The 26,587-nt window shown below is 37.8% G+C and overlaps 1 protein-coding gene and 1 long non-coding RNA gene across 4 annotated transcripts in view; both read right to left on the reverse strand.

Moving 5' to 3' along the window:
• The window catches only part of LOC130041987 (signal recognition particle subunit SRP54), a 79,221-nt gene that overhangs the window by 27,118 nt on the left and 25,516 nt on the right, over positions 1-26,587 (reverse strand). For 2 of the 3 annotated variants that reach the window (XM_056134309.1, XM_056134308.1), the window contains 11 exons: positions 26,323-26,389; positions 26,186-26,243; positions 21,793-21,943; positions 19,706-19,854; positions 19,247-19,347; positions 18,439-18,525; positions 14,721-14,794; positions 14,489-14,597; positions 8,692-8,862; positions 6,624-6,719; positions 5,233-5,744 (listed from right to left, as the gene is read on the reverse strand). In XM_056134309.1, the coding sequence (XP_055990284.1) occupies positions 5,653-5,744; positions 6,624-6,719; positions 8,692-8,862; positions 14,489-14,597; positions 14,721-14,794; positions 18,439-18,525; positions 19,247-19,347; positions 19,706-19,854; positions 21,793-21,943; positions 26,186-26,243; positions 26,323-26,389 (1,155 nt within the window). In that variant the 3' untranslated portion in view covers positions 5,233-5,652. Of the gene's footprint in view, positions 1-5,232; positions 5,745-6,623; positions 6,720-8,691; positions 8,863-14,488; positions 14,598-14,720; positions 14,795-18,438; positions 18,526-19,246; positions 19,348-19,705; positions 19,855-21,792; positions 21,944-26,185; positions 26,244-26,322; positions 26,390-26,587 lie in introns of those variants that run through there. The other variant, XM_056134312.1, reaches the window with a different exon arrangement.
• LOC130041991 (uncharacterized) lies at positions 1,069-3,713 on the reverse strand. The gene is made up of 2 exons (XR_008795080.1): positions 3,209-3,713; positions 1,069-3,011 (listed from the first exon to the last, which is right to left on the reverse strand). It is a non-coding gene; the product is annotated as an uncharacterized LOC130041991 (long non-coding RNA).

A 26,587-nucleotide genomic window follows, 5' to 3' on the forward strand; every position in this document is an offset into this window, starting at 1 on the left:
TAATATTGTATGTAGGGCACTAGCCTTGCCAGTCTGGATCCCCCGCTCCACTTATTGTCTCCCAGCACCTTACATGTAGAGCCAGGAATAAGCTTTAAGCAAAGTTGGGTGTGACCCCAAAACAAAAAAAATGAACAGAATAAAAATGTGGGGTAGGGGATATTACAGGGAAAGGTGTTTGCCTTACACACTGCCAAACTGTGCTCAATCTATAGCACCATGTAAAGACCCCGAAGCACCAACAGGAGTGATCCCTGAGCACAATTCTAGGAATACTCACTTAGCACTACCGGGTGTGGCTCAAAAACCAAAATAGAAAAAATAGTTGTCAAAAACTGTCACTGTCACTGTCCTCCCGTTCATCAATTTGCTCAAGTGGGCCCAGTAATGTCTCCATTGTGACACTTGTTACTGTGTTTGGCATATCGAATACATCACAGGTAGCTTGCCAGGCTTTGCCGTGCAGCTTGCCAGGCTCTCCAAGAGGGGCAGAGGAATCGAGCCTGGGTTGGCTGGGTAGGCCATGTGCAAGGCAAATGCCCTACCCACTGTGCTATCGCTCCAACCCTATGACAGAACATTTCTAAACCAAAGACAGTGTGATATTTGAAAATGAATGGAAATTAAAATTTTATTTCAAGTTTATTTAACAAGAGATATCCACTAAGTTTTATAGTTCTCTATATAAGAAACCAATGAAAGTAAACACTTTTATTTTATTAAAATGTGGTCAAAATTTTTTTCTTTGGTTTTTGGGGCCACACCTGGCAATGCTTAGGGCTTACTCCTGGCTCTGTATTCAGGGATCAGTCCTGGCAGTGCTTGTTGGGCTCTATGGGATGCAGGGGATCAAACCTGGGTAGTCATGTTCAAGGCAAATGCCTTGCCCACTGTATTATGGCTCCGGTCCCAAAATTTGCTCAGAATTTTTTTATGTGACATTAGTATCAAACATTATCTTCTTTGTATTCTGTATATCCTAAAGATATTTGTGGAACTGATAATAAAAATCAAGTACTTAGATATAATAAAGATTACAAAGATGCCTTTTCTCCCAGGACAGGTAACCCAGGTTTTGTTTTATTAACAAAGGAAATTACAAAACAATCAAAGGGACACACATAACTTAAGGGTTGCATACCCCCAGTATCTCATTTCAAAAGGAGTGCCAAGCAACAGGAAAGAAATTTGTACAATACTTGTGCCAGAAATGAAAACTCTGAAACCATTATTTTTCCAGTATCAGAAAGTATTGGCCCAGGAGTTGAAGCAATATTACAATGGGTGAAGCATTTGCCTTGCAACTGGCTGACTCAGGGTTCAATCCAAGATACCATATAAGGTACCCACGCCATCCTACCCTCAGCTTGCCAAGAGTGATTCCTGAGCATAGGGTCAGAAGTAAACACTGAGCACTGGCAGGTTCTGGTCAAGAAAACAAACGTATAGGTTCATCAATAAGCAATGTCCAAAAAAAACTCTTTTCACATGGTTATTCAATAAAAAATAATTTTTGGGTTATCAGGGAGAAAATTTCCACCATTCTAATACAAAAATCATTAAAACAAGCAAACATTCCTAAATTTTAGATAGGTAATTCATACTTTAAATGTTCTCCTCATTTGATACGAATATGGTATGCTCTCTAGGAGACAAAAAGTATAAGTTGTTTAGGAAAAATAACCCACAATAAAAGGGTATTACTCCTTTCTACTTACCATAAAAAGAAAGTCCTTTATGTAGTTAGTATTAATGGAGCAGCCACAGCCCAAGGTAGAAGGTTTTCTTTGTGAGTGGCTCATGTGAATTATCCCTTTTATAAGCAGGTATTGCTATGCACTTTCAGATTATTTTCCCACTTAGGATTCAACTAGCACTGAGAAATGCATTGTTTTAAGCTAATGAAAAAGCCTTTTAAGCCAAGAGAAGCTGAAAGATGCTCTTTGAATGATTTTAAATGGAGAGGAAGTAAAATGAGAAAATTGCAAATGGTAGTACATGTAGGTAAAAATCAAAAGCACTTTTGTACCATAATAATATTAGCAAAGTAAGCATATCATAATCACCAGTTTATACTTTGTATTTTCACTTTAAAAGCATCTTCTCCAAATTTCCATAATAAAACAATGATAAATCAATAAAAAAGAAAAAAATGTATCTGAAAATTACCTAGCACTCAAAATGCCCATATTACCCAAATGTCAGCAGAGAGGAATAAGGTTGGCCAACTATTCAACAATGAACACAAAATGTAAAAAAAAAAAACAAATAACTCATAGCTAAATTCTCTGTATCATTAACTGATTTAGGACTAAAATTTAAACTAATTCCCCAACATCCAAGATTAAATCTATATTCCCACAACTGATATCCAAAAGAAAAGAACATATTAGATTCAACTTTATTGCAAAAAAAGCTTAATATTTTGAATTCTGTAGCTGAAACTTAGTTCAGTTTTGAAGATGACTTTCTCACCCAATGAAAGCCAACAATAAAGAAAACCATTTAGATTTGAGGTGAGAATAACTCCGGTTTTCAATATAACTTACTTGGCTCTACTAATAATTACTAGGTTTTAAAGAAGATCAATGCTTACTTAAGTTTAGTAAGTTGTTAGTTGTTAATGCTCTACATCGGGTTTGTTTTTAAATTTTATGATTTTTTCCAAGGGGGTCACATCCAGCTTCGCTAAAGGAATAATATACAGGGATCAAACCTAGTTTGGCTGTATTGCAAGGTACTTGCAATGAAGTACTTCCTGTACTATCTCTCTGGCCTGTTACATAGTTTTTATTAGCGCTCATTCAAATTCCTTGGCTGGTCTCTATATTCAAATAAAAGACTTAGTTCAACCCTCCCAGCACTGCATATGGTCCCCTAAGCATCACCAAGAATAAACAAAATAGGATTAATCTCTGAACAACTGACAGTGTGGTCCCCAAACAACAAAAATACTTGATCTACTGCATATACAAGTATCAAGTTGAAATTCCTTCACATTTCTGAAATACCTTTTTTTTTCTTTTTTTTTTTCTTTTTGGGTCATACCCGGGAATGCTCAGGGGTTACTCCTGGCTCATGCACTCAGGAATTACTCCTGGCGGTGCTCGGGGGACCATATGGGATGCTGGGAATTGAACCAGGGTCGGCCATGTTGGCTGCATGCAAGGCAAACACCCTACCCGCTGTGCTATTGCTCCAGCCCTACCTTTTTTCATTTTTATGGAAATACTTGTTTATATATAAGAAATTCATGTTATTTTATGTTAATTTTAGGCCCCCATATTTCACTGATACTGGGTATTGCCATTCTATTTTTACCTACATTAATATTACTTAGTTCCAAAAATATTTCCTAGTCTTGTTACTTTCTATGTAACAGCATTTATTGATAATATTAAAAAGGTAAAGGTAAAGGCTCTCCCGTTGTTCATCGATTTGCTTGAGTGGGCCCAGTAACGTCTCCATTGGAGATTTTGTTGTTACTGTGTTTGGCATATCGAATACATCACGGGTAGCTTGCCAGGATCTGCCGCGCAGGCGAGATACTCTCGGTAGCTTGCCGGGCTCTCTGAGAGGGGCGGAGGAATCGAACTCGGGTCGGCCATGTTGGCTGCGTGCAAGGCAAATGCCCTACCACTGTGCTATCGCTCCAGCCATAATTGATAATATTACATCTTTTTAGTTAGGTGACACTGCTTTTTTGTGACAGACCTGGTGGTGCTCAGGGCTTACTCCTGGCTCTGTGCTCAGGGATCACTTATGGCTGTATCGGGGAACCATATGGGATGCCAGGAATCAAACCCATGTTGGCTACATGAAAGATAAGTGCCCCACCCACTATACTATAGGTCCAGCAGAATTTAAGTGCCATTTTTCATGATCACTAAATGGGCATATTAGAAAGACTTCTTCTCATTATAATATGCTTCATTTATCTAATCAATATAGTCATTTGTGTAATATTTTAGTCTCTTTTACATGTCACTGTCACTGTCCTCCCGATGTTCATCAATTTGCTCAAGCGGGCCCAGTAACATCTCCATTGGAGACTTTTGTTGCTACTGTGTTTGGCATATCGAATATATCACGGGTAGCTTGCCAGGCTCTGCTGTGCGGGCGAGATACTCTCAGTAGCTTGCCGGGCTCTCCAAGAGGGGCAGAGGAATCGAACTCGGGTTGGCCATGTTGGCTGCGTGCAAGGCAAATGCCCTACCGCTGTGCTATCGCTCCAGCCCCTCTTTTACATGATGAAAAATAAACATTTTTACATAAAACTGCAATAAATTTTCCATGTGTGTATGTACACCTTACATTTTATATGCCAACAAACATAATTCTTCCAGGAGATGACTGATTATTCATCATATGAATTGTTCATTTAGGACATTTACCTTGCACATAGCCAATCTGAGTTTAATCTCTGGCATTCCAAATGGTACCCTAAGCAATTACTAGGTAATACTTGAGTGCAGAGCCATAAGTAACCCCTGAGTATCACAAGGTGTATCCAAAAAAAAAGTCAGAAAAAAAAAAAAGGTTCATTTGTCCTTCTAGCAATACTATTACTCTAGCCTCAGATGAATGGTAGTGTCCTTTTTTGGTTTGGTTTGGATTTGGAGCCACACCCAGCCATGCTCAGAGGTTAATTTTGGCTCTGTGCTCAGGGATCATTTCTCACAGGTTCAGGGCACCATATAGGGTGCCAGGGACAGAACCTGGGCAGGTCGAGTGCAAGGCAAACATTCTCCCCACAGTACTATTGCTTCAGCCACTATTTTTAATATAGAATAGTGACAGCTCTGATATTTGCAATTACTTTCTCATTAGGAGGTCTGTACATTAGCTTATTATTATCAAAGAATTTTAATTTCTTCAGTTTTCAGATGTAAGAACAATAAGATTGGCTTTAAAAAAAACACTGCCATTAATGTTTCAAAAATATTAAATAAAAATGCAACTTATGTAAGAAAAACTTATAAATTTGGAGGAACCACAAACAGTAGTTGAGGTCTATTCCAAGCTCTGTGCTTGGGATTTGCTCCTAAAAGTGTTCAGGGGACCATTCAGAGCAAGGGATAAACCCAGACTTCCTCCATTCTGCATCAAGCATGCTGAGGATCTTTCTGACCCTAGAAAAGGTTTTGAATGAAATACAGCTGTTGGTTTTTCTGTCTGCTTTTAAATGTTATACATGGATCATTTCAAATCAAAAAGAAATTTAACACCCCCTTAACTTATAACGATTTTAAAATTTATTTTACAGCACTTTTTTATTGAGACATCATGTAACTACTGACCGAACTGTTTACAAATGTAATGCTTGGCCTTTGAGACAATTAAAAACTTTTAAGTACTAAAATTTTACATCATGATTTAATTAAGAAGTGGTATGATGGTGAAAACAAAAGAAAATCTAAAGCAAAATTATAATGATTTCCACAAAAAAACCGTATGTTCCTCCCTTATATCAAAGAGATATAGGGAAGAAAGAAAGGAAAAAGAAATGAGAGGACAAGAAGAAAAAGGATAAGGGAAAGACAGGCAAGAAAAATACTTTTTTTTCCCCCCCGTTTGCAAAAAGAAGGGAAACTTTGAGGTCTCGGCAAATAATGTAATCAACTAAGTCAGTTTATATTAAGGCATCTTCTTTTACATATTATTGAATCCCATCATGCCTTTCATATTGCCAGCAGCACCCTGTTGAAACTGCCTCATCATTGACTGAAGTCCTGCCATACCACCTAGAGTGAGAGTAGAATAAAATAAAATTATAAAGTATATTTGAAACATTTAGTTTTTTGCCTAAGTACTTCTATTAAAATATACTATGTGTAAATGAAATGTGGTTATCTGTCTCAGTCTACTGATTAAAAATCTGCAGTGCCATCTGTATTGTAGAACAAATAATCTCCTTGAAAGCTGTGAAGTGAGATAATACATGAAAAGATCTTACAACAGTTCCTTTCATACAGTGGTGTCAATAAATTTAAACAAAACCAGTTTTTCTGGGAAGTCCAAAGGATTCTTATAATAAAGATTTGGGAGGTGAAAAAGATTATTTCATAGAAATTCGAGATGGGAACGCATCATTTATTAAACAACTAAATGCTTTAATAAATAATAGAGCTCATTTGATTATCAAGATTTCCTAAATTTTAGGAAAAAAATAAAATTCAGAGAAGTTAAAAAACTTTTCCTCCAATGGCAGGTAAAAGAGTGATTAAAACCTTACATCTAATCTAGTCCTATTATATTCTAATTGGAATTAAAATAACTTTTTTCCTTAAAAAGCACATTTTTTCCCTATGATTTTTGGGCCATACCTCCTGGCAGTGAGCAGGAATTACTCCTGGCTCAGCATTCAGGGATTATTCAGGACTGTATGGGGTACTAGGGACTGCACCCGGGTCAACTGCAAACAAGACAAATGCCCTGCCCTACTATTTATACTACTACTGCTCCAGTCTTTTGAAGACAATATGAAGACATATCTTTTGAAGACAATTTCATAAAATGTCTTCATAAAAAGACATTTTATACTACAACAGAAGGCTTACTAAAACTCAACCACTTCAAATTAAACTGTATTATCAGTAAGTGGCAGAAAATTTCATATTTACCCATGTGATGAAGAACTCTTGGATCCATCATTTTTGCCATTTGTTGATTCAATTTTGCCATTTGTGACTGGCTCACATTCTTAGACATGTCACCACCTGAAAAACAAAGTTTTGAATCAATATAAAATGGACTATAAATTAGCTATCTCAAGAAGTTTAAAGAAGCGAACCAATTTTAACAAAATTATTTTAAGTTTTTGGGCCATACCCAAGGCAAGTATGGGGTTCTGAGGATAGAACCTGTCAGCTGCATACAAGCAAAGCAAGTGTCTTACCCACTGTACTCTCTCTCCAGCCCATAAAACAAAAAAATTATATCGCCTTTAATCTTATCATTAACATGATTATTTCTTTTTGTTTGTTTTTGGGCCACACCCTGCAATGCTCAAGGGTTACATCTGACTGCACTCAGGCATTACTGGAGGTACTCAGGGGACTATATGGTGCTGGGGATCAAACCCAGGAAGGTTGTGTACAAGGCAAACACTCTACCCATTATAATATCACTCTGGCCCCTAGGATATGTTCCATTTTAATATACCTCAATTAAATCAGATTTATGAGAAAAATATGAGTGAAAATCTGTATTAAGAAACCTTTAATGGATTTTTTTTATTTTAAATGAAGAACTTTTAGTTAAAACTTAGTTATACCTGTGAACATGCCACAATAGACACAACTATATTACTGTTAATATCAATAGGAAGCTATGAAGTTATTTAACAGAAGTATGGGAAAACATTTAATGTTTACAAATATTGAATTAAACAGAAACAGAACAGCTTGCTGATAAATAAGTATAAAAAATGGGTTTGAATGAACTTGAAAGATTTGTGCATATCTAAGCTATTAAAGAATAAGGAAAAATAATTAACATCATTGATCAATGAGTTCCCACATTTTTAGTCTCCAGAGTTTAAAACAGCAGGGAGTTTAAAAAGAGACACAGAAAGCCAAGGATATAGCTCAGCAGTAGAGCACTTGCCTAGCAATGTGAGGCGCAGAATTCATTCCCAGCAACACATAAATAATAATAAATAAAAAGAAAGAGAGACACTCTAAGGCAAAACAAATAAGAGCTTCCTTGACAGAACAGTTGCTGGGTTATTAAGAACAGGAAACAAGAGAGAGCACCAATGCAACAAAATAAGCAGAGCTGCTTCAACAAAATTTTCTTTTTCAAAAGACCATTAACTCAGAAGTTATTTCTGAAAATTAAGATAAAAGCTGTCTCATGGGATCAGAGAAATAGTACAGCGAAAAGGGTTTTTGTTTGCCTGTACACAACCAACCCAGGTTTGATCCCCAGTTAGTCCCCCACCAAGCACTGCCAGAGTAATTCTTGAGCACAGAGCCAGGAGTAATCCCTGAGCATCACTGGGTGTGGTCCCCAAACCAAAAAAAAAAAAAAACCCTCAAAATAACAAAAACAAACCTGCTCCTCCCTTATTCTATGACAAAGGTAGTTAATCTGAATAAATTATATATATTTTGTTTTCGTTTGGTTTGGGGATCCCACCCAGCAGTGCTCGTGGCTTACTCTGGGCTCCGTGGACAGGGATCACTCCTGGTAGGGCTTTGGTGATCATACACAGGACAGGAGATCAAACCTAGGCTTGACTGTATATTAGACATGTGCCTTACCTGCTATACTATCTCTCCAGCCCCTTAAAAACATTTCTATAAAAACTAACACCATTTGTCAATCACAGAGATAATACAGAGGGGTTAGGGAGTTTGCCATACATGTGGTCAACCCTGGAATGATCCCTGATACCACTTGGTAGCCCAAGCACAGAGCAAGTAGTCCCTGAATACCACTACAGTATGACCCCAAAGCCCAGGCCCCTACCCATACCCCCCAAAGCAAAGTACAATGAATCTGTGGGGGGGGGGGGGAATGGTGGGGGAGGGGAGAAGAAGATGATGTAATTCCCTGTACAGGTCCTCCTGGGAGCTCATCTGACCAACATTTCCAATACTGACAGTATTTTCTAGCTTTAATTTTTTAGATTCTCAATGTTTTTCTCTTCATTAACTAATGGTGAGTGCTTTATTTCTTTCTCACCTTTAAAAAGTCCTTTGATACCTCCCATCTTCTTTACCATCTGTGCAAATTTGGTATATTGTGTCAAAAGTTCTTGAACATCTCTTGTAGACACACCTGAACCTCTTGCTACCCTTTGGATTCTTCCTGGTTGTTTACTAAACACCTTAGCACCATCAGTACTGTCGAGTTCTGTGAAAAAGGATCAATTACTTTCACTTATATATAATTACCATTAATTATCAAAGCAGTTACATGCAAATATCTTATATACTGAGAAACAAATATACGTTACTAGAATTAATAAACAATATCATTTGCCATGTTGTGTCTGATTTTTAAAAATTAAACATGAAATACTTCAAAAGAGTAATCACATGCTATCAAAATAACAAAATAAACACACATGTATGGTACTACATTTTAAGTACAACAGAACATTCTGAAAACCTTTTATTTATTTATTTATTTATTTATTTTTGCTTTTTAGGTCACACCCGGCGATGCTCAGGGGTTACTCCTGGCTTTGCACTCAGAAATTACCTCTTGCAGTGCTCAGGGGACCATATGGGATGCTGGGAATCGAACCCAGGTTGGCTGCATGCGAGGCAAACACCCTACCCACTCCAGCCCCTGGAAACCTTTTAAACCTATGTCCACTCCCAAGTGATAATACAGACACAGCCTGGGGGGTAATGGGAGAGAACCTGGAGACACTAGTGCTGGGTAATGTACAGTTGGAGGGATGGGTGTTGAATACTGTATAACTGAAACCTAATCACGAACAGCTTTGTAAGGGTCGATCTCAAAGTGATTCAATACAAAAAAGTTAAAAAAAGAAAAAGAATGAAAGTGCTCTTCTTAGGTCTACCCTAAATATAAACCTTTAAAATCAGAGGCTCATACTTTATTCCCCTTTTCAGAAGAAAAAAAAATCACTCATTGTCCCCCTGAAAATATACCTGCTTTAAGCAAAAGCCAAGAAAAAGAATGTGTCCCCCAATTGCACCTAAGGTTACTATCAACACACACACACACACACACACACACACACACACACACGCATACACACACACACACACACACACAACCTCCCACATGGCGGCCTTTAACAACCATTCTGGGAAACTTTATTGTTTTTGTGAGTCATGACTGTACTTAGGACTTACTCTTGGCTCTGTGCTCAAAAATCAGTCTGGGTGGGGCTCAGAGGGAATTATGTGGAGATCAAACCCAGACTGAGTGCATGCAACACAACTGCATAATTGCGCGGACCATATGGGATACCTGGAATTGAATCCAGGTCAGCAATGTGCAAGGCAAGCATTCTACCCGTTGTACTATATCTCTAGCTCCAGAAACACTACTTTAAATAATAAACTTAGACATACAAGGAAGCAGAAAATGGTAGGTTTAATCTTTATAATAATTGGCAGAAAAGTGGTTACATTTCTTATAAACAAGTAAAAACAAAACTTATGTCTTATAACCAGGTAATTAGTGCTAGTAATATTCAAATTCTTTCTGTAACATAAAGACTAATTCCCATAACAAATGAGTAAATCCCACTAGCGTTTTTCGGTAACTCTTAGGGTATGAAGAATTTCTTCTAGCTTTAGCTGTACACAATCTCAATTATGAGATGGAAATTAGTCAAAACTTCTATTGTATCTGTATTCTCGTAACAATATCCCCAAAGAACAGGTCATCTAGTCTCGGTCTTAATATCCCCAGAAGAGATCAGCCACTATTTAATATAAACAACTCAAGCCACTTCATTATACCTGTAATTATGAAAACTCTTCTCTTTTTGGGGGGAATAGTGTACCCCATAATTGCTTGAGGCTACTCTGGGCTCAGTGCTTCAGGTCACTCCAATTGGCTTGCCAGATACAAAGCAGGTGTTCAACCTGTTAAACTATCACTCTGGCCCCGCCCCAAATATTTTCATATATTAAATGATACTTGTTGCCTGGCACTTATTCCTATTTCATTGATGCGAACTGCCAAACACCCCTCAAAATAAGCCATTGAATTATCACCCATGTCCCTGGTGACAAACATGTAACTCTTTTGACTATTCCCCTGATTTCCTTAATAATACACCTTCTAATTTGCCTATGCTGTTTCTTATGCATATCGCTTTGAAGTGAACTGAAAATCCGGGTCAATTTAATACATAAGCAAGTTATTTCATAATAGACTTAGTCAAAAATTCCAATCTGGGCCAGAGTGGTAGTACAGTGGGTAAGGCACTTGCCTTGCATGGGGCCAATCAGGGTTCAATATCCAGCAACCAATATGGTCCCCTCCGATCCTGCTAAGAGTGATCCCTGAGCACAGAGCCAGAAGGTTTTAGCACCACTGGATGTGACCCCAAAACCAAAGGAAAACATAACAAAAATAAAAAACAAATTAAAAAAAAAACCCTCAAAATCTCAATCCATTTCATAAATGTGCCTCTTAAGCTAATTAAGCAAGGCAGATGAGAGCATAATTTAAAGAGTATAGTCAGGAAAGAGTCTGTGTGGGTGTTTCTCTTGAACAGTCCTGAAGAAAAAGCATGAGATAAGTAGGAAAAAGGAGCAAGGTAGCAACAGTCAAGGAGGCAGAACAAGGTTTCCTAGAATGAATGCATCAAGAACCAAGCAAAGATAAAAGGTGAGAGATTTCAGAAAGCAGGTAAGGACATGATTGTATGGATTCCACAGAGTTGGGTATTCATCATCAAAACAATAGACATTGAGAGATTTTTTACCCTAAAATATTTAGAAAGACGATTTTTGTCGAAATGAGAAAGACTGAAAAAAAGAAGAAACAAAAAGGAAAGAAAGAGAAAGCCAAAGACAGTACAAAGGTTAAGGCACTTGGGTCAACCCTGGCACCTAATAGGATTTCTTGAGCCCCGACAGGAGTGATTTCTGAGTGCAGATCCAGGAGTAAGTCCTGAGTCCACCAGGTATACCTCCACACCCAAACTGCCCAAAAAACACATAAGTAGGAAAGAGACAGAGAAGGAGGAGGATGTGAGAAATATTTAGGAAAACAAAAAAATTACTGAATACAAAGTGATATTAAAGTTTCTGTGTGACAAAATACTGATGCATAAATAGAGGTAACTTAAATATTTATGTATATTGTAGTATCATAGAAGGCATCTATTCTGAGATGAATCTGTCACTGTTCTCCCGTTGTTCATAGATTTCCTCAAGCGGGCACAGTAACGTCTCCATTGGAGACTTTGTTATTACTGTGTTTGGCATATCAAATACATCACGGGTAGCTTGCCAGGCTCTGCCATGCGGGCGAGATACTCTTGGTAGCTTGCCGGGCTCTCCAAGAGGAGCAGAGGAATCGAACTCGGGTCAGCCATGTTGGCTGCGTGCAAGGCAAATGCCCTACCGCTGTGCTATCGCTCCAGCCCACTGAGATGAATAACTTTAGTAAATTAAAATGATCATCAACAAATATTTAAGTAACCAATAGGAAAGTAGCAAAAGGAAAAAGAATAAAAACCAGAGAGAATAAAAATAATAAACAGCAGAATTTAATTCTAGCTTCTCTATGAGTTAAAAGTACAAAAAAGTATTAAGAGAAAAAAAATAATTATACGCTGTTTACACAAAACTCACCTCCATGTGTGATATATAAGCAGGTTAAAAGGATAAGAACATTTTTTTTAAAAAGTATAATAAAAACAACAAAACAAAAACTGGAGAGGATGTATTAATGTCAAAGTATACCAAGGAGAAAAATGACACTATAAGCATAATGATATAAAAGGGTCAGTTCACTAAGAGGACATAATAATCCTCCATGTGTATGTACCCAACAAAAGAGTTTAAGAATAGTAAAAGCAAAATAGACACTACTGAAAGCAGTAAAGCCAAACACTTTAAAACTGACCACAGTAAAATTTAGCTTGGGTGACACAGTAAATGACTGAAAGTATCACTCACGATGAGAAAACCACTACGTGTGACCTTATGATGCATTTTGGCAAACTTTCAAACATGAAAAGAGATATCTGCCCATCATTTAGTGAATACCTAAAGAGGAGATGATCCAGAGCATGCACTTAATGAAATGTCTAAGTGTAAAGCCTCTCCACTCTCTACCTTGAGCAAGTAACTCAGCTTCCTCATGTTTTAGTTTCCTAACATGTAAAAGCTAGATATATAATAATGAACTATTATTATAATAATGAAATATCCCACAGTTGCGATGATTCAGTAGATTAATACATGTAAAAGGTTCAGGACAATATTTAGGAAACAGAAAATACTCTAAATATAACTAATAATTCTACATGCAAAAGTTTTTGCAGTGTGGAAAACACAAAAACAACCACCCTACTTGGGTTATTATGAAAGTCTAGAGCTCAGAAAGAAATAGAGGGAAAGATAAATAATTAAAGTGCTTACCTATTATGTGGCTACACCAAGAAACTGGTCTGAATCCCAGCACCACTTATGATTCCCCAAGCAATGCCAAGAAAAGCCCCTGAGCACAGTCAGTGGTACCACTGGGTGTGGTCCCCAAGGCAAACAGAAAAAAAATGGGGAAAAAAGGTAGACACTACAAAATATAAACAATCTGGTAGTAAGTAAAGCACAAATATAGATAAGTTATTCAAAGAAAATTAGCAATACAACAAACACGGGAGGAAGGCAGAACACTCTATCATACAACCACGTCAGGAGACTGCACAAGAGGCTGAGTTCAAAAAAAAGGTAAGGGAAAATGGGGGGAAATGATGAAAACCAAGAAAAAGAGGTAATCAACAATATTCAATGTTTTAAAGAAAATGTCGTAAGGTATTCATTAGGAATACCCCAGAAAATGATTACAGATCTTCAGATAATCCATTTCAGAGTACCAGGAACAGAAATGAAATTTCAGTAGTTTGAAACTTCTTTTAGGAAGTTTGATTAAAAAGTAACTGTGAATGCATGAGAAAATATGAATTCAAGAATGTTAATATTTTTATGAGAGCTCAGGGATAGGAAGAGAATAGAGACTGAAGATACAGAAAGAATTTTATTAATAAAAGATATGTCTTTAAAAAAATTGTATATCACAATCTTAATATGTTAGTCAGAGCTTATGGGAATTCAATTCAAAAAAGCCTAAATTTATTTTTGCTGATGAGTTCAAGCAGTAGTGAAGAGCTAAAACAAGGGTAATAAATGTACTGCATATAGGTGGGTAAAATCAGAAGGGATGCTAAAAAACTGGAGGGAAAAAAAAGGTGCCAATAGGTGCCAGGGGACTAGAAAGACTAATGGGGCCAGAACAAGATAACCAAGATAACAGACCAGCAAATATGAGGCAGTAATAAGTTACAGAGAGGGAGCTGTATACTACTCAGAAAACCAAAACTTTTAAAGCTCAGAGCAAACATCTCTCTTTTACATGTCACAAATTTATAATAATACCCGAAAGCTCCAAAGCTTTCATAAAATAAAGATACGAAATTAGAAATTTAGAATAAATTTAGTGTTTTCCTGTTCTATTAACACAGTATTCCCCAAATTTTACTAATGAACTCCCCCTTTAAAGTCATTTCTGCCAATATCATGGAGAACTAGTATTTTTTCCTAGTAACTCACTAGAAGCCATGCACCAGGCATTTCTTTCAAAGACAAAGTCAATCCAATAATCATAGCACTTTGAGTGAAGAACATTCAGTAGTCAAAATCTACGTAACAAAACCTTTCTAATTTTTTCCTCCTCTTATTCACAGTTATACAACAGAACTATCAATCTGTTGATACACAGAACATTGTTCTCCAAGTTAAATAACTTTCCATTTTACCTTGATCATTCATACTATCCATTATCGTCATTAATTTCTTCAGTCTAGCCATTGACTCTTGTTCATTTCCTTTGCTCATAAAATCTGTTCCAAAACCAGGGATCATCCCCTGAAAGACATTTAAACATAAAATCAATAACAGTTCACAAATTAATTATTCAAAATGTTATATTTAATATTTGCTTTAACAGGACACCAAATATTAAAAGATTAAAACGTTCAGATAACTAACCAAGATCTGACTGAAAGGGCCCATTTTCATGATATTTTGAAATTGCTCATACATGTCTCTTAGTGTAAATTGACCTGAAATACAAAATAAATGACAGACATAATTAAGAACATACAAAAAGGTATTATCTTGAAGCATACTTACAAAAATATAATCAATGAAAATAAGTTAGCTCAGTTACTGTATGAAAAATTATAGAATGCATTAGAGAATACCAAGATAAATCCTATCTGCTCTAGAACGACTTATACCAGAAAAAAAAACCCTAAGACATATACAAATACACAAGATGCTTAGAGACAAAGTAGATAGGCTATACCCATTAAGATGACGAAAATTATAAAGCCTGGGGGCTGGAATGACAGCACAGCAGGTAGGGCGTTTGCCTTGCACGCGGCCAACCCGGGTTCGATTCCCAGCATCCCTTATGGTCCCCTGAGCACTGCCAGGAATAATTCCTGAGTGCAGAACCAGGAGTATGCCCAGAGCATCGCCGGGTGTGACCCAAAAAGCAAAAAACAAAAACAACAACAACAAAAAAGAAAATGATAAAGGCTGGTAAACACCAAAAACTTAGAAGATATGGAGCAAGCAAAACTCCATATAATTTAAAAAAAAATAGTTTTTTTGATTACCTGGGTGTTTCTTCTACAGTTGTCTATGAAAAGAAAAATTAATAGACTAGAAATAAAATATGGACACTTGAGAAAAGACCTGGTATATACGATTAATTTAGCCAGTTTGGCTCTGGGGGAGAAGGGTAAAAATAAGAGAGGATGCCTCTCTAATACATACAGCAGTTCTAGCAGGAGCAGAGACCCAGAGAGGAGAGACAGCGATGTTTATTTAAGAAACACAGGGGCTAGAGCGATAGCACAGCGGATAGGGCATTTGCCTTGCACACAGCCGACCCAGGTTCGATTCCCAGCATCCAATATGGTCCTCTGAGCACCGCCAGGAGTAATTTCTGGGTGCAGAGCCAAGAGTGAACCCTTGTGCCTTGCCGGGTGTGACCAAAAAAGCAAAAAAAAAAAAAAAAAAAAAAAAGAAATAGAAAGCATATTGGCACGTGGAGTGTTAAAAAGTACAATGCCAAAACACAATGCAGAAAATGTGGACTAAATGATAATCATTTAAAAACATTTTAAGGGCAAGACAAAGCTGTCTATCCCATTAAGATAGGCAGTAATGGGATCAGATGAGCATTTCTGAAAGCTCAGTTTGGCCGCAGTATAAGAAGCAGATCCCAAGGGACGAGTCCAAAAAGCTGCAAAATCTATTAAGACTTACAAGAAACAATTTAGGTAGTTTCATAACTGAAAGTGTACTGGAGAGAAGGGGATGGAATGATAACATTTAAGAAATAGAAACATTAGAACTGCCAGATGGGAAAAGGTATGAGCAGAGCAAGAAAGAGAGACTGTAAATGATGACACCCAAAGCTTTTGACTGGCAATCAACAATGCTGTCAATATTCATCAATAGTCACCAGAATAGGATAAGAAGAAAAAGATGCTTAATTCAAAGTGTCAGTGGAACATCAAAAAATCATCCAGTAGATAAAGTATGTATGTGCCTCAAGATCCAGAGTAGAGAGATGGTCTAGAAAAGAGGTCCCCAGATTTATATGGCCTACTGCTCACTCTTTCCAAAAAAAAAAAAAATTTAATCAGGGACCTCAAGAAGTCTACTTTTTTAAGCCCACAAACAAAATACTCCCCCAAACTGTACCAAAGTTTACTAGTCCAGTGAGTGCTCCCACTTCAGGAAACACTGATCAAGCTGATGCGTTCACGGTGGTAGGTTCCTGGTCAGAGATAGCCCCGAATGTGAAGAAACTGGTTTGGGAATCTTGGGCCGGAGCAATAGTACTGTGGATAGGGCACTTGCTTTGCACGCAGCCGACCCAGGCTTGATCCCCAGCATCCCATATGATCCCTCAGCACTGCCAGGAATAATTCCTGACTGCAGTCAGGAGTAGCCCCTGAGCAACTCGGGGTGTGATCCAAAAAGCGAAAATAAATAAATAAAAAGGTCTGGAAACCTCTACTCAAAAGCCATCTTCTTTCTCTGGGCCCAGAATAATCCTTGAAAAAAAAATCTACATTTAGGAAAGAGGGAAAGGCATAAGTACCTAAGATGATGAAAAGAAAAAAGGGGAATAATATGTGATCAGAGAGATGAAAAGATCATTATGAGAAAAACAGAAACACTCAGTATTACATGTTGAATGCTTACATGTGAGATATTTTATATACAAAGTTAGTGTTATCTACTTATAGCAGATAAATTAATCTGAAAAAAATTCCATAGCTAGGTTTATTCCATGGTTTGGAGGCCAGCCACACATGCTAGGGGAAAAGGCAGCTCAGATAGAGAAGGGAGCACCAAATAAAGGGTGTTGGGAAGATCCTCCCAGGACGGGAGATGCATGCTGAAAGTAGACTATAGACCATGAACATGATTGCCACTCAGTGCCTCTTTTGCAAACCACAGCACCCAAAGGAGAAAGAGAACAAAAGGAAATGCCCTGCCATAGAGGCAGGGTGGAATGGGGGGGAAATGGGGTGGGAGGGATACTGGGATCCGTGGTGGTGGAAAATGGGCACTGGTGGAGGGATGGGTACTTGATCATTGTATAATTGAAACTCAAGCACAAAAATTTGTAAGTCTACAACTGTACCTCATGGTGTTTCACTAATAAAAAAAAAATGAGCAAAACCCAAACCAAACCAAAACATAAAAAAAAAATTCCATAGCTAAAAACAGATTAAATATAAGTTCAAGTGTGTAAGAACCTGAACTCTTAATCAAAATGATGTATTTCTCTGCAGTAGTGCTCTTCAATGTGCATAAATACATGGAACAAGAAAGAATTTGATCTTATCCTTTTAAGTGCCTTTATATAGAGGTCATGGAGAAGGCTCAAGGTTTAGATTTTTTTTTTTTAATTTTTATTAGTGAAACACCATGAGGTACAGTTGTAGACTTACAAATTTTTGTGCTTGGGTTTTGTGCTACCTGGTGGTCTAGTGGTTAGGATTTGGCGCTCTCTGTCAAAGGTTTAGATTTTATTTCCATTACTGCAATGTTTGGAGTGAGAGCACAGCAGTAGGGCATTTGCCTTGCATGCAGCCAACCGGCCGAGCCGGGTTCAATTCCTCCACCCCTCTCGGAGAGCCTGGCAAGCTCCCCGTGACATATTCAATATACCAAACACAGTAACAACAAGTCTCAATATGGAGACGTTACTAGGCCCACTTGAGCAAATCGATGAACAACGGGAGGACAGTGCTACAGTGCTACAGTGCTACTGCAATGTGCCCCAAGCATGGAACCAGGAATAGCCCTGAGTACCACCAGTCACGGCCCCAGAACAAAAAATATAAGTTTTTATATTAATATAATTTTTGAGGATAGAGACTAACACAATCTAACTTACTTTTAACCTCTTCTACTTCAAGGAAAATGGTAAAAGTTTTAATTTTAACAGTAAGGCAATTTGATTACAAGAAATAAAAATAAAAACACGAGATTTTATAACTGCTCAGATATCTAAGAATTAAAATTATTTAAGTCATTTAAAATATATATTAGTTAAATCATATTAATGACCCAAAATATTTGGATAACTGACTTTAGAGATTTATCATTTCAAACAAATTAAGTTTTAACAAAAATAACATAAGAGATTAAAAATATTTTGCTACTTTTATACCATGTTTCAACTTTTCTATAAGCGCTTCATTGTCATCCAACTTCAACTCATTGACTTTATCTATTAGTCCTTCAATGTCACCCATACCTGTAAGACCCAAAAAAGGAAGAATTAGCAACCAATTGTTTAACCAGCTTCACATTATGTAAAATACACACACATATGTAATAACCCTGTTAGGTGGGCAGATCTAGTATTCTTACTACATGCTAGATGAAAATGCAAAAATGAAGTTAGAGAAATAAAGTGACAATGTAAGAAACAAAGTAGGAACAATAGCTGAGAGTTTAATTCCAAATTCCATACTAATTATACTACCTAGGGATATTACGAATTTTGTTGCCATTAAAATTACTATTTTAATGTCATTACCTCTGATTTCGTTACAAACCATTTACGTCTAGACTGTGCTTTGAAACTTTACATCTAATCATTCATTTTACAACTCTAACCCCAGGCAGCAGATGGCAGATAATTTAGAAGTGAGGAAGTCATGAAAGATAATCTTTTTCCTAAACTAGTTAAGTGAGAGAACAAAATTAAAATTTTAATCTAGGCACCAGATCGATAGTACAAAGGGGTAACGCCTTCCACAGGGCTGACATTGGTTCAATCCTGGGTCCCCGAAACCCCACCAAAAGACCAGGAGTGATCCCTGAGCACAGAACTAGGATTAAGTTCTGAATACTGCTGGGTGTTTCAGACCCTCCCATCCCCACCAGAAAAAAAAAATTTTTTTTTAATCCGAATCTGTCTCAAAGATCCATACTATTTCTTAGAGTGTTTTAATCTCCACCACTGTACATACCAAGAAGTTTGCTGATAAAAGGTTGTGTTTTAAAAGGTTCAAAGTCATCTATATGTTCCCCTGTACCAATGAATATAATTGGACTTTTTGTGGCAGCAACCCTATAATGCAAAGAAAGCATAACCTCAAAAAAGAAACACATTTTCAGCACATTTCAAACTTAATTAGATAAACATACATAGTTCAAATTTCCTTTCAATAGCAAAATTGCCACTATCAGAGCTTCCAAAACTGTTTTCAATTAAACTTCTTTTATAGATCATACTAGGTAAATGTCTGGATGATATTTTAATAAAGCTTTTATATAAACATTCAGTAAGAAAGCCATTGGTATATACACATAACATTTTCTCTCTCTCTCTCTCTCTCTCTCTCTCTCACACACACACACACACACACACACACACACACACACACACACAGCACTAGGTATAAGACAACAGCACCAATGATACTTACGCACTAAGAGCACCACCTCCTTTTGCATGGCCATCAAGTTTTGTCACTATTACTGAGGCTACATCTACTTTATCTTTGAAAGCCTTAGCCTGAGCTTCACAAGCTTGTCCAATGGAGGCATCCATCACATAAACAATGTTATCAGGTTGCTAGAAAATATAAACAAAGAAGATATATATTACTACTGATTTTAGCAAATCTGTAATTAGAAGTTATAATAAAAATATCATAAACTATTCAATCAGTCAATAATTACTGTTTTAGTAACCTAATGGTTCTGGGGAAAGAAAATTTTTGTACTTGTTGAATTTACATTCTAGTCAGAAGAGAAAAAATGAATCTGGCAAATACAGATTTCTGATGTACAACTGAAATGGGATTAAAAACACTAGTTTGGGACTGCAGATTTCATTCAAGTAGTAAAGCACAAGCCTTGTGAGGCCAAGGGTTTGATCCCCAGCACTGTGGTACCCTAGTACCACCAGGTGTGGCCCTGGTAGCTTCCAAGCACTGTTGGCTATGACCCGTACAAAAATGACAATGATTTTTATAAAACAGTTTGAGTTGTGGAGACCACTCTTGGATAGTCTTTGAGCTGAAGTCAGAACAAAAAAGGAAAAAAAGTAGGCCACTGTAAACAGAAAAAAGGCATGCTAATAAAGAAATTGCATTCTAAGTAAAAGTATAACAAAAGTAAATCAGAAGAAGAAAAGTGGCAAGGTGTACTAAAATCAAAATGAATATAGCAGAGGTAAGACTATTTCCCTTAAAGTTTGCCACAAGTTTGGGTGGGGGAAAAAGGCAGTTAAGATAGATAGTTAGAAATGATCACTCTGAACAAGAACTGAGTTTTCTTGAAAATAGGTAAAAGGATATATATGAAAACTTTTCAGTATCTTTAATGTAAACCATAATGCCCAAAAGGAAAGGGGGGGGGGGGGGAGAGAGAGAGAGAGAGAGAGAGAGAGAGCCAGAGAGAGAAAGAGAGAAAGAGAGAAAGAGGGAGATGGGAGGGGGAAGGGGGAGAGAGAGATTGAGAGAAAGAGACGGAGAGGGAGAGAGGGGGAGAGAGAGAGAGAGAGAGAGAGAGAGAGAGAGAGAGAGAGAGAGAGAGAGAGAGAGAAGAAAAGTGCCTGCCACAGAGGCGGGGGGGGGGGGTGCCGGTGGAGGTGGTATGGAGGGAAACTGGGGACATTAGTGGTGGGAAATGTACCTGGTAAAGGGATGGGTATTTGGAACGTAATATAATAAAAACCCAATCAAAAACAACCTTGTAACTGTGATTCAATGAAAAATAAATAAATAAAGAATATTCCCATTAGCTCTGCTCATCTAGATCAAAAAGCTCTGCTCACCTCAGCTAAAAAGATACAACCATTAACCATAGAATGCCAATACCAATTTCAAAATGTGAGTCCAAAAATTGGTGATGGGACTAGGGCAATAGCACAGCGGGTTAGGCATTTGCCTTGCATGAGGCCGACCAGGGTTCGATTCCCAGCATCCCAGCATCCCATATGGTCCCCTGAGCACCGCCAGGAGGAATTCCTGAGTGCAGAGCCAAGTGTGACCCAAAAGAAAAAAAAATGGTGATTTGGGTGACCCAGAAACTTGTTTCCAAGTTATTTTCATTACGATTTTAAAGAGAAATTAAACGATGAATAGTATTTGTTGTTGTTGTGTTTTGGGAGGGCTAAGGCAGTGCTCATGGCTTCCTGGCTCTATGCTCAGAGGAATATTATGTGGTGCTTGGAACTAAAAAGGAATTGGTTACATACATGAAAGCAAGTGCCTTAACCCCTGTAATATTTCTCTGGCACTAGCACTTAAACAAATATTTTTTTCTTCTATGTGCCATCGGAATGATTGAGAAGGGAAATTTATTTTTTGATATTTATGAAATTTCTCACTTAAAATAGAGAAAATTAAGTCCTTATCACACAGATGCAGGTGCCTAAAGCAAAATTATTCAAAAGCACTTGAAATCTACCTCGAAGGCAAAATATCTCAGGATTATAAACTTAATCAGGTTTTGCAATCAAATTAAACAAAGTCATTACAATGTTATTAAATTAAAAGCTACTTACTATAGCATTAGCAACTTGAAGCATTTCTTCAAACAAAGAATCTTCTTGCTTATGGCGCCCACTTGTATCAACAATAATAATTTCAAAGTTTTCATTTTTGAATTTCTCTACTCCTTCAGAGGCAATGATAACCGGATCCATTTCTGTATAGCTATTTACATGAACAAATAATTTAGCAGTAACTCCAATAGCAAAGCTTCTAAATACTAATACTTTGAAAATTGTTAGTCTTGTAAAATGTTCTAGTAAACAAAATTTCAATTTGAAAAAATAAAATCTAGTATTTAAAAAAGCAATCTACTTCTGGAATAGCATCAAATTTTATCTAGTTTTTCACACAGAAAATCCTGTATAATTCTGCTGCATCCCTGTTCTTTTTGCTTTTTTTGGTTCATACCCAGCTGTGCTCATGAGTTTTTTTTTAATTTTCTTTAATAATGGAAGTCATATTACATAGTGTTTCACACCTACTTTTGCATTCAACTCTTCTCACAAACTACAAGTATGCATTCCATAGCACTGTCCTTCCGTTCTTCATCGATTTGCTTGAGCAGACACCAGTAACGTCTCCATTATGAGACTTGTTACTGTTTTTCGCATATCGAATACATCACAGGTAGCTTGCCAGGCTCTGCCATGCGGTTGAGATACTCTTGGTAGCTTGCCAGGCTCTCCCAGAGGGGCAGAGGAATCGAACTAGGGTTGGCCCGGCCCAGGTCCACTGTGTGCAAGGCAAGTGCCCTACCAGCTGTGCTACTGCTCCAACCCAGTATGCATTCCATAAAACAGTAAAATATTCTTGCAAATCATGATTCTAGGCTATATTTCATATGCCATCATATGGCTAGTCTATCATTTATTAAATGAATGCCTTGTTTTTGATTATTTGAGGTTTTTCTAATTACTTGCTATTAAAATCAACATATACATATAACATATATGTTATATATGTATACATATATATACTGTACATGATTATTCCTTTGAACCGGAATTTGAATTTGGATCAAAGAAATGACTATGTAGACTTTTAGCTTTTAAAGATAAAATGTCATTCATGAAGTTAACTAACTTTATTCCTATTTTACTATATTCTTTATCCTCAAAACCTCTGTCAATCTTACAATCAAGAAGTATGTTCTAAAGAGTTAATTTCAAATGGGTACTTTGTCTTTTTGTTTTTTGTTTTTTGGGTTATAGCCGGCGATGCATAGGGGTTACTCCTGGCTTCTGCACTCAGGAATTACTCCTGGCGGTGCTCGGGGGACCATATGTGATGCTGGGAATCGAAGCCGGGTCGGCCGCATTCAAGGCATGTGCCCTACCCATTGTACTATCACTCCAGCCCCTCAAATGGGTTCTTAATTTTACCATAGACAATATAAGGTGTAGATAATACATGATTGTATTCCAATGCATATATATACATCAATCCCTTCTTTATGGGAGGAGTTGGGGGGCTTGGGGGGTGAGGAGTGTTTGGGTCACACCCATTGGTGCCCAGGGCTTACTTATTGCTCTGTGCTCAGGAATCAGATGTTTTGTGTTGGCAGGGCTTTGAAGGACAACACAGGTTGCCAGGGATGCCAGACTGGCCACATGCCAAGAAAATGTCCTACCTACTGGATATATCTTCTACCCCTGAATCCCTTCTTATGAACATATGGGGAGGGGCAGGGTTGGGGCCACACCCAGTAGTGCTCAGGGTTTAATTCTGGCTCTAAACCCGGTGATTACATGGGAGACCACAAGGGGTTCTGAGGATCAAACCTGGGTTAGAGGCATATAAGCCAAGCACCTCACCCGCTATACTGTCTCTCCGGCTCTCTTATTCATGTCTTTGATCATTTTTTTGCATATTTTTATTACATCATCACATTAAAAATACCAAGAATAATAAATAATTGATCTTTCCTCTTTAACATTTTTATCTTAGGGCCATACTTGGTGGTGCTCAGGTTTTACTCCAAGCTCTGCACTTAGCACTTCTGGTGGGCTTCAGGGACAATTTGTGAGGTCGGGAATTGAATCAGATCACTGTGTGCAAGGCAAGTGCTCTACCGGCTGTATTATCACTTCAGCACCTTTAACATTTTTTTGACTGTTCTCACCTATGTTTTACTAGATAGCCTTTAAAAAAATTATAATTTCTTTATTGATAGAAGTTCTGACTTATAATATTGTTAACGATGGTTTCCCATGTATATAATTCCAACACCAGTGTACCAATATCCCTTTATGAATCAACTTTAGAATTAGTAAGTTCCAGAAAGAAAAATCTTCTAAGATTATTACTGGATCAACAACAAAACTAATTAACTAGGGGAGAAATGGGAATTTTTTTGTAGTTTTAGCTGGGAGACCAAACTTTTTGAGGGGGCGAGGGCTGCCCAGTGGTCACTGGGCCCGTGATATTTAAGTCAACCACACTGAAAGGTTTAATGCTATGGCACCATGATGTTGGGAACCATGAGACCACCCCTGTGGTACTTGGAGGCTTTCGAAACTATACCTGGCAATGCCAGGGGTGGAGGGTGGCATATGGTGCCAAGGTTTGAACTCAGGTGCTGGCATATGTAGTGTGATGAAGCTCTCTCCCAAGCCCTGATGTACTTGTTCTTAAAATATGGATAGGGGGCCAGAAATATAATACAGCTGGTAGAGCTCACCGTAAAGTTGCTGACTTGTGTTCAATTCCCAACATCCCATACGGTCCCCCAAGTACTGACAAGAATAATCTCTGAGCACAATACCAGGACTAAACCCTAAGCATAACCCAAAATGTGACTATAGTGGCCTAAAACCTATACGAAGTTAAATTAAAATATAGATGGGGTTAAAGAGACAGTATAGGGATTAAGGTGCTCATCTTGCATCTGTTCCCAAAATGCACAGAACCACATGGTTCCTCAAGCACAGCTAGGAGGGACCCCAAGAACAGAGCTGGGAGTAGACCTAGCACCACTAGGTCTAGCTCAACATCCCAACCCCCAAATGCATATTAACACAGTAATTTTATTCATTTTAATCTCATATAAAAACATGTATTTTGTTGTTCTTAATTTAGAGGGAAAACAATTTTTTAATATGTGTGGTTTCATTTGACAATTCTGATTTGTAAAAAAGCTGATACCAATCAAAAGAATGCATATTAAAATACAAATAGCAATGTACATAAAATGAGGAAAGGCCAATGATCAGAATCTCTACCTGAGACTATAGATTTTTAAGTAATTTTAGGATGATCAAATGCAATTTTTTATATATTAAATAAGAGTACAGAATTCACAAGTATGGGTTTAATCGAGAAAAATATCAGATAGGTCTGAAAAGACAACAGAATAGGGTCAAAGAGATAGAACAGTGGGTAAGGCACTTGTCTTGGATAAGGCTGACTCAGGACACCTTGGGGGAGAGGGGTTCCCCAGAGGATGCCCTGGACCCCACCAGGAGTTATCCCTAAGTAAAGAACGAGGTATAAGCCCAGGTATGACCCCAAAACAAACCAAAAAAAGACAACAGAAAGAGAAAAGGAGTGGCAGGGCAGTAGTACACTGACAAAGATGCCTGTGTTGCAGGCAGTTGATCTGGGTTCAATCCCCAGCACCTCACAGGGTCCCCTGGGCCCCACTAGAAGTGATCCCTGAGCACAAAGACAGGAGTAAGCCCTGAGCACCACTGGGCATGCCCCCCACAAAGAAATAGTGTCCCCTCTTTTCTGTAAGAATGGATCAGAAATTAAACAATAAATAATAATTTAGTTTTACTCCATCTGTCCAGAAAAAATTTAAGCTTGTATCAAAATGTGACTACACAACATAAAAGACAGGTATAATAATACATGGGACTCCGCACCAGGCTATTTCCACTTGGGGCACCCTAGAGGGGGACGGGTGAGAGCCCTCCACACCCCAAGGGACCCAGTCCCGGCAGCCGACCTTCACTACCCAACCGCCGCCATGCTCCAGGCCACTTTCTGGACACATCATGGAACACTTCCTACCCACTGTCCATAATTACCACACCATGTTTGATGGAGTTCATACAGTAGGCATATATATATACACACACACATACATACATACATATACATATATATGAGTGCCCAGGGCAAGCTACCAAGAGTATCCCACCCACATGGGGAGAGCCTGGCAAGCTACCCATGTCCTATTCATATGCCAAAACCAGTAACTGTAACAGATCTCATTCCCATTCCCCTGACCCTGAAAGAGCCTCCAATCGTTTGGAAAGACGAGTAAGGAGAGACTGCTAAAATCTCAGGGCTGGGACAAACAGAGATTTTACTGGCTCGAGAGTAAATTGAGGAATAAGGAGATGACAGTGATACAGTGTTAATAATACACATGATTATCAAAATGAAATGGAAACCCACCTTCCATAGAAGGGAATTCTTGCTTTGGTGGCATTCTGTTTTAACTGGTCAAAAGCACCTATGAGAAAAAGAGTTAATGAATCCGCAAACTTTAAAATAAAAGTTATAGCAACTTATTTGAAATTTCAACACTTTACCTGCTCTGAATGTGTCTGCACATATCAAACAAGTCTTCCAACCTTTCCGCTGGTAATAATATGCTAACTGGGAAAGAAAAAGAAATACATTGTATTCAGACTACTGTTTCTGTTTACTACTATTATCTACTTAAGTAGTAAAGTTTTACTTTTAGGTTTATTTTGTGGGGAGAGAGGTAACACCAGATGGAGTTCAGGGTATATTCTCAACTTAGCACCTGGGGGTCATTCCTGTCAGTGCCTGGACAGCCAGTCAGCCCTCAAC

Source organism: Sorex fumeus, unplaced genomic scaffold (assembly GCF_029834395.1).
Source record: "Sorex fumeus unplaced genomic scaffold, SorFum_2.1 ptg000098l, whole genome shotgun sequence".
In the NCBI taxonomy this organism is placed as follows: Eukaryota; Metazoa; Chordata; class Mammalia; order Eulipotyphla; family Soricidae; genus Sorex; species Sorex fumeus.